The sequence below is a fragment of the Emys orbicularis genome, chromosome 10, assembly GCF_028017835.1.
Source record: "Emys orbicularis isolate rEmyOrb1 chromosome 10, rEmyOrb1.hap1, whole genome shotgun sequence".
NCBI classification, from domain to species: domain Eukaryota; kingdom Metazoa; phylum Chordata; order Testudines; family Emydidae; genus Emys; species Emys orbicularis.
In genome coordinates, this window is record NC_088692.1 from 47553310 (window position 1) to 47567746 (window position 14437).

Sequence of the window (14437 nt, forward strand, 5' to 3'; positions counted from 1 at the left end):
TGAGGGCCGCATTGGTTTTCGTAAATTGTATGGAGGGCCGGTTAGGGGAGGGGGTCGTGGCCCAGTCCCCACCTCCTATTCCCCCCCAGGACTCCTGTCCCATCCACACACACCCGCTCCCTGTCCCCGTCCCCTGACCACCCCCAGACCCCCGCCGCCCCATCCAACCCCTCCTCTCATTCCTGATGGCTCCCCTGCCCCATCCAACCACCCCTTCTCCCTGACTGCCCCCTGCCACCCCATCCAACCCCCACTCCTTCCTGACTGCCCCCTGGGACCCCTGCTCCTGACTCCCCTCAACTGCCCCATCCAACCCCCCCGGACACCTGCCCCCATTCAACCCTCTGTTCCCCCCCAACCACCCTGATCCCTATTCACACCCCTGCCCCCTGACCACCACCCCAAACTCCCCTGCCCTCTATGCAATCCCCCCCCACACACACACACACTCCCTGCCCCCTTACTGCGCTGCCAGTAGCCATGCTGCCGCCACGGCCATGCAGCACAGAGACCTGGTCAGGCCTGGCTCTTCAGCTGCGCTGCCCCAGGAGCTCACAGCCCTGCCGCCCAGAGCATTGCCTCAGCCGCAGAGCAAGCGAACTGAGGCTGCAGGGGAGGGGGAACAGCAGGGGAGGGGCCAGGGGCAAGCCAGGCAGGACGGTCCCACGGGCTGGATGCGGCCCGCGGGCTGTAGTTTGCCCACCTCGGGCTTAAATCTTATCACTTTATTTTTCCTGTTTTGAAAGAACAGAACAGACCTTAGCGAAACTTATAAGTTTATGCATGAAGGCTTTAGTCATTTTAGTTTTTTTTTTTTTTTTTTAATTAAATGTTAATTAACAGGAACAAAAAGTCTACAAGAAATTCAAAGCAGCTGAACTACATGGTGGTTTACCCTCCTGACATCTGGCAACAGCTTTATTTAAAGTAGAGTATCTGCTAGATAGTCTGTTTGAATGCTACACCTTCTCAGAGCAATAGGTGGGGCATTTGTATTGTTCTGGCAGTATCCGGGGCAACCTCAACAATCAGACCTCCTTAAGTAACTCCTGTATTTGTTTCATTTGTCTTCAAACAAGTCTTTTATTTCTGTTGAAGAACTGACTCACTCAAAATCCTTCTGAAAAGTTGTCTGAAGACCACCCTTATTGACAATGTCTCAACTCCACTGAGCCAGTCTTCTTCTCATAGCTCTGCCCCTTAGGGTGACTGGATGTCCCGCTTTTATAGGGACAGTCCTGATTTTGGGGTCTTTCTTAAATAGGTTCCTATTACCCCCACCCCATCCCAAATTTTTCACACTTGCTGTCTGGTCACTCTACTGCCCCTCCCTATAGTGAGGCTGGGTGTTCCAGAAACACAAGGATCATGATTCATTTGACTCTCACACAGAAGTTTGGTCATGGGGGTGTCTTATAGGAGTTTGTGCAAGGGCAGAGGCTGGAAAATGCACCTGTATTCCCCTCCATGGTCCAGCACAGGCTCCCAGTCTGGGCTTCTGGTTCCTTAGCCGTCACCTCTTGTAGGTAGAGACCCATACCTCTTCCCCTCCTAACCAGGGTTTTTCCAGACTGCATGGTTCCTTGCCTACACTGTTACGCCCAACAAGCCAGACTGCCTCATACAGGCTGGTTCTTTCTTCAACTTAAGAAATCACAACTTCCACAGGGTTGATTTTTTTTTAAATATATTTAAGACAATGTCATTATATACAATTAAGAACCATACAAAGTGTTACACTCTTTTAATTAGTAAAGCAGATCCATATAGAGATTGTCCAAAAATGTTTAACAGACTTGCACACAGATTTATTGCTTTAAACTGGCAATAATTTTATTGATTGGCATTTATAGTAAGAAATGCTGTAGCCAAGAGTTGTTCTTGAAAGCTCTACTACTGCTCACCCCAAAGGGCTTAACACATGTTGCACTCAGGCCCTGATAGCCCTCAATGCTGCCCCCATCCCTGGCGAAGACTGCTGCTGCCTACACGTAGGTTGTGCTGGGACCTTGTTATAGCTCTTATGTTCTGGAGCTACTGGAAAGACAAAAATCTTCCAAATTTGCAGTTCAATCTCTCTCAATACCATGAGCACAGCATATCTGGATTAGAAGAAGGATCCGTGGGTCTTAAAGACCCTGAGATATGTTTAGGATTTACTTTACAACTGCCAGTTTAACTAGCAGTAGCACACCCGCCAGACAGCCCAATACAAGATTGGTTTATCTTTGCATAAGACCTATAATGATTCTATAACATGTCCACCACCAGATTACCCAAGTGTTCCCCCCCCCCCCCCCCAACCAGACAGAGCATCGAGAATTTTGGTGCGAGGCCAGCTCTAATGTCACACTGCCATACACAGGGGGCCCCAGACTCAAATCTAACATTTCACACTAGTGGGTTATTAATTACAAAAGACCACCCCCACACAAATTATTTAGCATTATCTTAAAAGCTAAACATTCAGCTCCAATACAAAATGAATGTGGGGTATGAAGAGCGCAGAGGAAAACAGGTTAGGGCTTAAGCTGATTTCAGATTGCAAGGCAGAGTTCTTCAGACCTGAAAAGGGGGGGGGGGGGGGGGAGATTATTAATAAAAAACAAAGTTTATATTATCATAAAGAATAAGCAATCTGAAAGGGAGAACCTGGCTCAGAGATCCCATCTGCAAACAACTAGTATAAACCCTAACAGGTTCTGGACTTCATAGATTCTAAGAGCAGCTGCACCTCCAAAGTCACATGCCCAAGCTTCTCAGACAGTTTAAGGCACTGAACCTCTTACCTGTTCACATTTGGTGTACTGCATTTGCTGGTGCTGTACATTAAGCCATTTGTTATCATTCACCAACTCAAAGCTGCTCCAGCACTGCCTGGCAAGAGACCGCTCCTGTGCCCCCCTCCGCCCAAAAATGATGCCTTACAGGGACTACTGTCCCTCTAACTCTAATGCAGTATTAGCCATCCCTCCCAGGAGATATAGCTAGACCATAAGCAAGGACTGGCAAAGGTCAAATTCACTTCTCCCCACCTAAGAAGAAAAAACACCATGGGGTCTGGTGACTAGCAGACCCTGTGACATATAAAGAACCCTTCTTTCCAGGTGCCAAGTGAAGTCATAAGCCTTACAAAAATAGATTTTGCTTCAAAAGGCTGTTCTCTAATCCTTGGACAAGCAAGTGTAGTCTCCATATGGGCATGATATTGTTACCAGTGCTAAGAAGAGTAACAATTTCAGGCCACACGCATACCACCTAATAAGCTAGAGACAGAGCTGCCTGTTTATCTTCTCCCTGTCTTTCTGCCTCAGCATGGCAGGCTTTTTGCTTCCTTCCCTTGGGCTTCAGCCTAAGGCCTGGTCTACACTGGGGGCAGGAAAATCGATCTAAGTTACACAACTTCAGCTACATGAATAACGTAGCTGAAGTCGATGTACTTAGATCTACTTACCGCAGTGTCTTCACTGCAGTAAGTTGACGGCTGATGCTCTCCTGTTGACTCTGCCTCTCACCCTGGTGGAGTACCGGAGTCAACAGGAGAGGGCTCGGCGGTCGATTTATCATGTCTAGACTAGATGCGATAAATCAACCCCCTTTGGATCGATTGCTGACCCTCGATCCAGCAGATAATGTAGTCAAGCCCTAAGGATCAGTCTAGCACCAAACTCACTTTGACAGCAAGAAACGAAATATCCATAACTTACCATATGCGTCTAAGAAGCAGGTTAATTATCTGGGTCTGCAAAAAGAGGATGACAGGATGTTAGCCTTCACTTCCAAGACGTTGCTGTGCTGCACAAATAATCCTCCCACCAATCACAACAATTCTAATGCAGAGCTGGGAGAGTTCTATCACTCCAGCAGCCAGAGAGATGCACTGTGATAAGCCACCACTGCTCACGTTAGGGGATTATGGACTGGGCCAGAAAAGAAACGGACACCACAACCTCATCTTCTTGCCAACTGTCCTAAGCATCTTTGCTTAGTTTACCTAAACTAATCAGGTTTCCTCCTCCCAGCAAGCAGAAGTCAACTGGATTCCGTTTCACCCTGGCATCACAAGCATGACAGACAAATTCAAAGTCCTGGACCTTTTATTGTTGGTGATTATGTATCAAATATTGGGGGGGGGGGGGGAGAAGAGGGAGAGGGACATAGGGAAAAGCCTGCAGACAGGACAGCAAAGTAAAAGACCAGGCTGAGGTTGAAAATGGTTTCTCTGACAAAAACTGCTCTTTTAATAACTTACCCTTTTTCAACAGGCAAGTCATATAAAAGTTACATCTAACATATCTGTTCAGGCAGTTTTTATTTAGAGGGGAGTATAAGGGAATAAGATACCATTAAGACACTATGATAACATTAAAGCCAGCTACAGAGTGGACAGGCAGGGGTTGTGCACACCTTCCCCAGAGCTCTGCTAACTGAGGCTATGTCTACGCTAGCACTTTTGTCGATCGGGGTGTGAAAAGAACATCCCGGACCAACATAAGTTTCACCAACAAAAGTGCTGGTGTGGACAGTGCTATTGTCAGCAGGAGGACCTCTCCTGTCGACCTAGCTAACACCGCTTGTTGGGGGGTGGCTTAATTATGCCGGCAGGAGAGCTCTCTCCTGCCAGTAAAGAGTGGCTACATGGCAGCCCTTACAGTGGTACAGCTGTGCCACTGTAAGGTCCACAGTGTAGATATAGCCTGATCTGATCTACAGCACCTCCACTATTCCAGAAATTAGTCTCTCCCTCTTTCCATTACTATCAGATGTTCCAATGCAGTGCATTCATTTACATGTTCCCTTTGGCAGCGAGAAACAAATTATTTCACTGGTGCCTAGGAAGAGGCCAAAGGTCTCTAGAAACAAGAATTCAGGAACTCACCCTATTGTATTACGCTTAATAATAAAACAACAACAACAACAACACCACCACCACACACCACACTGGACTTGTGACTAAGCAGACAAGCTGCATTCTCTGGCAGAGTGCAGGATCTCAGTAGCAACAGAATCCAAATCCAGTGTACAATTCCTGAGGGATGAAGTGAACAAGATGGAAGTAGTGAAATACTCACCCCATCTGACGTTCTTGGGACTTGTAAGGGTGCTATGCTCCACTTTGCATTCATATGAATCTTTCCCATTAGGAGTGAACGGGGCATGCACCAGGCGCTGGAAAGTCCAGTCGTCACTGAAGGAAAGGTCAGACATTTCCATGGCATCCATCTTAACACCATTCTTCAGCAGGGTGATCTCAATGTTCGGGGGGTGGAACCCCTCCACGTAGCAGTTCAGGACATTCGACTTGCCATCCTCCACTGGGTGGCGGGAGTACACATGTACTTTGGGGGAACCTGAAGAAGTTGAGAAAAGAACAGAGCTGAGTGACATCCTAGCTGCTGTAATTGTCTCCCCCCAGGGAGACTCCACCAGCTGTGCACTAATGACTCAAAGAGCCAAGCCAGGGCACAATGGCAGCTTGCTAGAGTTTGAGCCTTTAAAGCTCTAGTACAGTAGCACCTCAGAGTTATGAACACCGCAGGAATGGAGGCTGTTCGCAATGCTGAAATGTTATGGTTGTTCCTTCAAAAGTTTACAACTGAACATTGACTTTATACAACTTTGAAACTTACTATGCAAAAGAAAAATGCTGCTTTTAACTATCTTAATGTAAATGAAACAAGCACAGAAACAGTTTCCTTACTTTGTCAAAAAAATAGATTTTCCTTAATTCTTTAGTAGTTTACATTTAACAGTACTGTACAATACAGTATTTACTTCCCCCCATCCCATCTCTGCTGCCTGATTATATACTTCTGGTTCCAAATGAGGTGTGTGGTTGACTGGTCAATTGGTAACTCGGGTGCGGTAGTTTTCGGACTGCTACCCCAACGCATTGGTATGTATTGCAATAAACGGGCCTTAGGCTTGAGTCTGAACTAAAATTAATGCGTGGGTGACTTTTTCCACGACACTCTTGAGTTCTACTGGAGCGCAAGCAGGACTGGCACTGCAGCACAATAAGGGCGCAGCTTGGTTTACATTTACAACATATCAGTCTAGCTATGCCCATCAGTGTGTGAAAAATCCTTAGCCCAATCAACATGCCAGCCATCCCGGCAGCATAGACACAGCTAGAGCCTCTACACTGGCACAGCCCCAGTGCAGACAGCCTATGCCAACAGCAGCTTTTCTGCCAGTGTAGGACCAGCACCTCCCTGACTGCTAGGGTGACCAGATATCCTGATTTTATAGGGACAGCCACTCTATTTTGGGCTTTGTCTTATATTGGTGCCTATAACCCCACTCCCCCATCCCGATTTTTCACACTTGCTATCTAATCACCCTATTGCAAGCAGGGTCAGTGGAACCTGGCTCCTGCTGGCCCAGCCAGAGTCACGGAGGGAGGTGGGGTCCCCACCGCAGCACCACTTCTCTGAGCACAGGCTACAGCCACACCAGGGCACCCCCAGTATGAACGCAGCCCTGGGGGCTCCCGCCGGGGGCTAACCCGGTGCTGGGGCTCATCCAGCGCCCTCCCACCACCGCAGCAGAGGCGCCCCCCTCCCAACCAAAAGCGAAAGCCAGGCGGGCAGCGCCATCAGGCTCCTTCCCGGAAAGCCCCTGGCACACGGCCAGCCAGAGCCGCCCGCCCCAGCGGACTCCGCAGCAACCCAGCCAGGGGGCCGCGGGGCGCTGAGCACCGCCCGGGGGACCCGCTCCCGGGCCGGGCTGTTGGGGTGGTGCCCCCGCCCGGGCCAGTACAGGACTCGGCGCACCCCGCGCAGCTGAAGCGGGAGTCGCCCCCAGTCTCGGAGCATGGCCCGGCTCCCCGGCTAAGAGCCGCCCCCGCTGCCTGGCAGGACCCCCCAGCTGGCTCGAACACTGCGCGGCCAGGAGCCGGTCTCAAGGCTCACACCCCCACCCCGCGGTCCCGGCGCGGCAGGGAGCGGGTCTCACTTGTGGTTGCCTCCAGGCCGGCGAGACCGAGCAGCACCAGCAGCAGCACACCGAGACCCCGTGCCATGGCTCCAGCTACACTCACTCCTCCGCGATCACTCTCAGCGGACTAGCGCTCCTGTGCCCCGCCAGCGCCTTTTATACTCTGCCGGGCTCGGGCCAATCACAGCGGGGTGAGGCCTCTCGCGTCACTCGTCACCAGGCAGACATGCCACTGACAGGTTATCCGAGCGGAGAGGGGCTTTCCAGCGCGTGCGCGCTCCTCACAGCAGCCCCTCCCTCGGGCTCCAGCTCTCGTTTCGCTTTCGCTTTCCAGGCTCCAGTCTCGGAGCAACTAGCGCGGGCCCCTCTCGCTAGGGCCCTTTGTGTAACAGCCTGGGCTCGGCTCTGGTTCCTTACAGCGCCTCTCTCCCAGCTGAGACCCTGCTCAAGATAATAGTCTCAGCGCCTCCGCCGCCTCACCTGCCGCTATCCCCTTCTCCAGCACCTGCAACTGGGATTTCTGCAAAAATCCCCACCACCTTACCTAGCCCTGCTCAGCCACAGTGCTCACAGCGCTGTGCACAGGCGGTCAGTCTCCTTAGCCCCTTTTACAGATGGGGAGCTTGAGGCTCTGGCTGGAGCCCTCCTTTAAAACCCCATAAAGTAGAGGTAGTGCCCTTGGTGGTCACAAGTTCAACAGAGCTAGCACACAGTCCTTCCTTAAGGATTGGGGCATCCATGGGCCAAGGGCCTATCCGTTTTCTGGATCAGGAAGAAGGCCCTGAGCCAATTTAAAACCAGGTTATTTATCCAAAAATCCTTTCTTTGTCTGATACAGACTTACATGGCTACCCTTCTTTGTCTGGTAGTTCCTGAAGAATCCAGTGTGAACTAGTGTATGTACACTTTTCTGGGGGTGTCTTCAAAGGGCTGGTAATAGGAATGACATTAATGTTCCCTCCTACTACAGAAGGTACATACAATGCCACAATAACACACCATAACTGTATTTTTAATACAATAGACCCCAAAGGTATTAAACCTAATTCGTAAGGTTTAACTTCATTCAGTAAAGTTTATCTTAATTCCAGAAGATTTGTCCAGGGTATTATCAGTCTGTCACATCCAACAACCCTACAGTATTTTTACTGTTAAATTACTGATATGTCCACAGACTTAACTCCAGTTTAACTTACTTTGTATCTGGAAATATAAAATAAGATTCATCATTATTGTTCCTGTTGCCGTGGGGGGTTTTATGACAAATTAACTAAGTGTCACATGACACTGACATAGCTTCTAGCGTCTTCCTGTGTGGTTTACTGGTCGCTTGAGTGTGTGTGTGGTGTGAGGTTTGTCATTCCCTGCAGCGCAGAATGTTACCGGTGCATGGAACTGAAAACAAACAAAAAGAGAGAGAGAGAGAGATTCTTAGAAAATAGAGTAACAAGGAACCAGAATCAGCCCTCAGTTATACCCAAGCAAGCCCCTCATCAAGAGCATAAGGTCACATGGTTATGAATGAGGGCAGAATTGGGCCCCTGTTTTTGTTCTTGTTTTTTATTTAAATTTATTGGGATTTGCTTTTAGCTTAATACATTTTGGTCCCTCCAGACTAGCCAAGATTGACCCTTTCAGGGAGTGACAGTTACTTCCTGGTTTCCCTGCTTAGTCACTTATTTTTCCTAATTGGTGAAGGAGAATGTAAGGTTCATGGCAGAATAATAAAAATCCTCTACTCATCCATTTTTAGTTTCTAGCAGAAAAATTCTGTTCTTTTTGAGGTCGTGGTCCATCTGCCTTTACCAGAGCAGCATAGCTTGTTCCCAAACAGCAAGAGTCTCAGGGTATGTCTACCCTACGAAATTAGGTCGAATTTATAGAAGCCGGTTTTATAGAAATCGGTTGTATACAGCCGATTGTGTGTGTCCCCACATAAAATGCTCTAAGTGCTCTAGTCGGCGGACCGCGTCCACAGTACCGAGGCTAGCGTCGACTTCCGGAGCATTGCACTATGGGTAGCTATCCCACAGTTCCCGCAGTCTCTGCCGCCCATTGGAATTCTGGGTTGAGATCCCAATGCCTGAATGATGCAAAACAGTGTAGCGGGGGGTTCTGGGTACATGTCGTCAGGCCCCTCCCCCGCCGTCAGAGCAATGGCAGACAATAGATTCGCGCCTTTTTACCTGGGTTACCTGTGCAGACAACATACCACGGCAAGCATGGAGCCCCCTCAGCTCAGCTCACCGTCACCATATGTCATCTGGGTGCTGGCAGACGTGGTACTGCATTGCTACACAGCAGCAGCTAACTGCCTTTTGGCGGTAGACGGTGCAGCATGACTGGTAGCCTTCATCGGCGATCTGGATGCTGGCAGCCGTAGGGCTGCATTGCACCAGCCCCTTGCCTTTTGGTAGAAGATATTATGACTGGTATCCGTCGTCATCATACTGCAGTGGCTGTCAATCATGGGCACCTGCGCAGACATGCTCAGTCCTAGCGAACTGTCTTGATGATGATGGCTATCAATCGTAGTATGCCATTTTCTGCCAAGCGCCCAGTATTTTCTGCTAAGCACCCAGAAGAGGCCGAGGGCGATCTGGGTGCTGGCAGACGTGGGGCTGGCAGACGTGGGGCTGCATTGCACACAGCAGCAGCCCCTTGCCTTTTGGTAGAAGATGGTATATTACGATTGGTATCCGTCGTCATTGTACTGCAGTGGCTGTCAATCATGGGCACCTGGGCAGACATGCTCAGTCCTATCGAACTGTCTTGACAATGATGGCTATCAGTCGTAGTATGCTATTTTCTGCCAAGCGCCCAGAAGATGCCGAGGGCTATCAGTCATGCTGCACCGTCGTCTGCCAGCTTAAGATGTAAAAAATAGATTTGTTCTGTATTCATTTGCTTCCCCCTCCCTCCGTGAAATCAACGGGCCTGCTAAACCCAGGCTTTTGAGTTCAATCTTTGGGGGGGGCCATTCTGTGTGACAGTTGTTTGTGTTTCTCCCTGATGCACAGCCACCTTTGTTGATTTTAATTCCCTGTACCTGTACGCCATGTCGTCACTCGCCCCTCCCTCCCTCCCTCCTTCCCCTGGTCCGTCAGATACTAGTTTCGCGCCTTTTTTCAGACCAGACGCCATAGCTAGCACTGGGATCATGGAGCCCGCTCAGATCACCGCGGCAATTATGAGCACTATGAACACCACGTGCATTGTCCTGGAGTATATGCAGAGCCAGGACATGCCAAAGCAAAACCAGGACCAGCCGAGGAGGCGATTGCAGCGCGGCGACGAGAGTGATGAGGAAATTGACATGGACATAGACCTCTCACAAGGCACAGGCCCCAGCAATGTGGAAATCATGGTGTTACTGGGGCAGGTTCATGCCGTGGAACGCCGATTCTGGGCCCGGGAAACAAGCACAGACTGGTGGGACCGCATCGTGCTGCAGGTGTGGGACGATTCCCAGTGGCTGCGAAACTTTCGCATGTGTAAGGGCACTTTCATGGAACTTTGTGACTTGCTTTCCCCTGCCCTGAAGCGCCAGAATACCAGGATGAGAGCAGCCCTCACAGTTGAGAAGCGAGTGGCGATAGCCCTGTGGAAGCTTGCAACGCCAGACAGCTACCGGTCAGTCGGGAATCAATTTGGAGTGGGCAAATCTACTGTGGGGGCTGCTGTGATCCAAGTTGCCAGGGCAATGAAAGACCTGGTGATATCAAGGGTAGTGACTCTGGGAAACGTGCAGGCCATAGTGGATGGCTTTGCTGCAATGGGATTCCCAAACTGTGGTGGGGCCATAGACGGAACCCATATCCCTATCTTGGCACCGGAGCACCAAGCCACCGAGTGCATAAACCGCAAGGGGTACTTTTCAATGCTGCTGCAAGCCCTGGTGGATCACAAGTGACGTTTCACCAACATCAACGTGGGATGGCCGGGAAAGGTACATGATGCTCGCGTCTTCAGGCACTCTGCTCTGTTTCGAAAGCTGGAGGAAGGGACTTTCTTCCCGGACCAGAAAGTAACTGTTGGGGATGTTGAAATGCCTATCGTGATCCTTGGGGACCCAGCCTACCCCTTAATGCCATGGCTCATGAAGCCGTACACAGGCAGCCTGGACAGGAGTCAGGACCTGTTCAACTACAGGCTGAGCAAGTGCCGAATGGTGGTGGAATGTGCATTTGGACGTTTAAAAGCGCGCTGGCGCAGATAACTGACTCGCTCAGACCTCAGTGAAAAGAATATCCCCATTGTTATTGCTGCTTGCTGTGCGCTCCACAATATCTGTGAGAGTAAGGGGGAGACATTTATGGCGGGGTGGGAGGTTGAGGCAAATCGCCTGGCCGCTGATTACGCGCAGCCAGACACCAGGGCGGTTAGAGGAGCACAGCAGGGCGCGGTGCGCATCAGAGAAGCTTTGAAAACGAGTTTTGTGACTGGCCAGGCTACGGTGTGAAACTTCTGTTTGTTTCTCCTTGATGAACCCTCCGCCTCCCCCCACCCGGTTCAGTCTACTTCCCTGTAAACCAACCACCCCACCCTCCCCTGCCCCCTTCGAGCACCGCTTGCAGAGGCAATAAAGTCATTGTTACTTCACATTCATGCATTCTTTATTAATTCATCACACAACTAGGGGGATAATTGCCAAGGTAGCCCGGGATGGGTGGGGGAGGAGGGAAGGAAAAGGACACACTGCAGTTTAAAACTTTAACTCTTATTGAAGGCCAGCCTTCTGATGCTCAGGCAATCATCTGGGGTGGAGTGACTGGGTGGCCGGAGGCCCCCCCACCGTGTTCTTGAGCGTCTGGGTGAGGAGGCTATGGAACTTGGGGAGGAGGGCTGTTGGTTACACAGGGGCTGTAGTGGCGGTCTCTGCTCCTGCTGCCTTTCCTGCAGCTCAACCATACGCTGGAGCATATCAGTTTGATGCTCCAGCAGCCGGAGCATCGACTCTTGCCTTCTGTCTGCAAGCTGACGCCACCTATCATCTTCAGCCCGCCACTTGCTCTGTTCATCCCGCGATTCAGCCCGCCACCTCTCCTCTCGTTCATATTGTGCTTTTCTGTAGTCTGACATTGACTGCCTCCACGCATTCTGCTGTGCTCTGTCAGCGTGGGAGGACATCTGGAGCTCCGTGAACATATCGTCCCGCGTCCTCCGTTTTCTCCTTCTAATCTTCACTAGCCTCTGTGAAGGAGAAACATTTGCAGCTGGTGGAGGAGAAGGGAGAGGTGGTTAAAAAAGACACATTTTAGAGAACAATGGGTACACTCTTTCACGTTAAATTTTGCTGTTCACATTACACAGCACATGTGCTTTCGTTACAAGGTCGCATTTTTCCTCTTATATTGAGGGCCTGCCGGTTTGGTGTGAGAGATCACTCACGCAGTGCCAGGCAACAGATTTCGGCTTGCAGGCAGCCATGGTAAGACACAGTCTTTTGGCTTTTTTAACCTTCTTAACATGTAGCGCTCTCATTTCCCATACCAAGCACCCGTTGGGTTGGCCATTTAAAATGGGTTTGCAATGTAAAAGGAGGGGCTGCGGTTTCCGGGTTAACATGCAGCACAAACCCAACTAACTCCCCTCCCCCCCACACCCAATTCTCTGGGATGATCACTTCACCCCTCCCCCCCACCGCGTGGCTAACAGCGGGGAATATTTCTGTTCAGCAGAGCAGGAAGGGGCACCTCTGAATGTCCCCTTAATAAAATCGCCCCATTTCAACCAAGTGACCGTGAATGATATCACTCTCCTGAGGATAACAAAGAGCGATAAGGAATGGATGTTGTCTGCATGCCAGCAAACACCGGGACCATACGCTGCCATGCTTTGTTATGCAATGATTCCAGACTACATGCTACTGGCCTGGCGTGGTAAAGTGTCCTACCATGGCGGACGGGATAAGGCAGCCCTCCCCAGAAACCTTTTGCAAAGGCTTTGGGAGTACATGAAGGAGAGTTTTCTGGAGATGTCCCTGGAGGATTTCCGCTCCATCCCCATACATGTTAACAGACTTTTCCAGTAGCTGTACTGGCCGCGATTGCCAGGGCAAATTAATCATTAATCATTAAACACGCTTGCTTTTAAACCATGTGTAATATTTACAAAGGTACACTCACCAGAGGTCCCCTGTGTGCCCTCAGGGTCTGGGAGCATGCCTTGGGTGAGTTCAGGGGTTACTGGTTCCAGGTCCAGGGTGATAAACATATCCTGGCTGTTGGGGAAACCGGTTTCTCCGCTTCCTTGCTGCTGTGAGCTATCTACATTATCTCCATCCTCATCTTCCTCGTACCCCGAACCCGCTTCCCTGTGTGTTTCTCCAGTGAGGGAGTCCTAGCACACGGTTGGGGTAGTGGTGACTGCACCCCCTAGAATGGCATGCAGCTCCGCGTAGAAGCGGCATGTTTGCGGCTCTGCCCCGGACCTTCCGTTTGCTTCTCTGGCTTTGTGGTAGGCTTGCCGTAGCTCCTTAATTTTCACGCGGCACTGCTGTGCATCCCTGTTATGGCCTCTGTCCTTCATGGCCTTGGAGACCTTTTCTAATATTTTGCCATTTCGTTTACTGCTTCGGAGTTCAGCTAGCACTGATTCATCTCCCCATATGGCGAGCAGATCCCGTACCTCCCGTTCTGTCCATGCTGGAGCTCTTTTGCGATCCTGGGACTCCATCACGGTTACCTGTGCTGATGAGCTCTGCGTGGTCACCTGTGCTCTCCACGCTCAGCAAACAGGAAATGAAATTCAAACGTTCGCGGGGCTTTTCCTGTCTACCTGGCCAGTGCATCTGAGTTGAGAGTGCTGTCCAGAGCGGTCACAATGAAGCACTGTGGGATAGCTCCCGGAGGCCAATAACGTCGAATTCCGTCCACACTAACCCAATTCCGACCCCCTAAGGCCGATTTTATCGCTAATCCCCTCGTCGGAGGTGGAGTAAAGAAACCGGTTTAAAGGGCCCTTTAAGTCGAAAGAAAGGGCTTCGTCGTGTGAACGTGTCCAGGCTTAATTCGATTTAACGCTGCTAAAGTCGACCTAAACTCGTAGTGTAGACCAGGCCTCAGATTACAGAGCCTCCCTTTTCCTGGCAACAATCAAGATTACAGCCAACTCAATACAAGGCAACATTTCTCAGGGTAAGCCAGCCTTTCATCTTACTTCCCTATATTTCTACCCCTTTCACTAAAGAAGATCACTTTTACCAACTCTTATGAATTGATTGAAAGTCTTATCATATTTGGGTTTCAAGTGCCAGTCATGTGAATATGCAAAAATCTCAACTTTTTCATTTTTTACAGCAAGTTTCTAGCCCTCATGGTTGTGGAGGTAAGTTTGAAAATGTTGCACAAGGCAACGTAAAGGCTCAGAAACCAGAAGCCAAATAAAAAAAACAACCCTACTGTTATTATTTTTTAAAAGTCTTATGATTTTTAGGCCGGTCTAGTTTTCAGCTGACTGACTCACGATTTTTGACCACTTTGGACTGGCAAAACTA

At 50.0% G+C, this 14437-nt stretch overlaps 1 protein-coding gene across 1 annotated transcript; it reads right to left on the minus strand.

Moving 5' to 3' along the window:
* Nucleotides 1-1672: 1672 nt before the first annotated feature.
* B2M (beta-2-microglobulin) lies at nucleotides 1673-7101 on the minus strand. The gene is made up of 4 exons (XM_065412481.1): nucleotides 6958-7101; nucleotides 5073-5351; nucleotides 3708-3742; nucleotides 1673-2565 (listed from the first exon to the last, which is right to left on the minus strand). The coding sequence occupies exons 1-3, from the start codon at nucleotides 7022-7024 to the stop codon at nucleotides 3729-3731; spliced, it is 360 nt and encodes a 119-aa protein (XP_065268553.1). The 5' UTR covers nucleotides 7025-7101; the 3' UTR covers nucleotides 1673-2565; nucleotides 3708-3728.
* Nucleotides 7102-14437: the final 7336 nt, after the last annotated feature.

Excerpts from the sequence above, each read along its gene's own strand:
- B2M (XM_065412481.1), bottom strand. The coding sequence starts at position 7,024 with ATGGCACGGGGTCTCGGTGTGCTGCTGCTGGTGCTGCTCGGTCTCGCC. Across the intron at positions 5,352-6,957 it reads CGGCCTGGAGGCAACCACAA|GTTCCCCCAAAGTACATGTG; the intron begins GTGAGACCCGCT and ends CAACTTCTTCAG.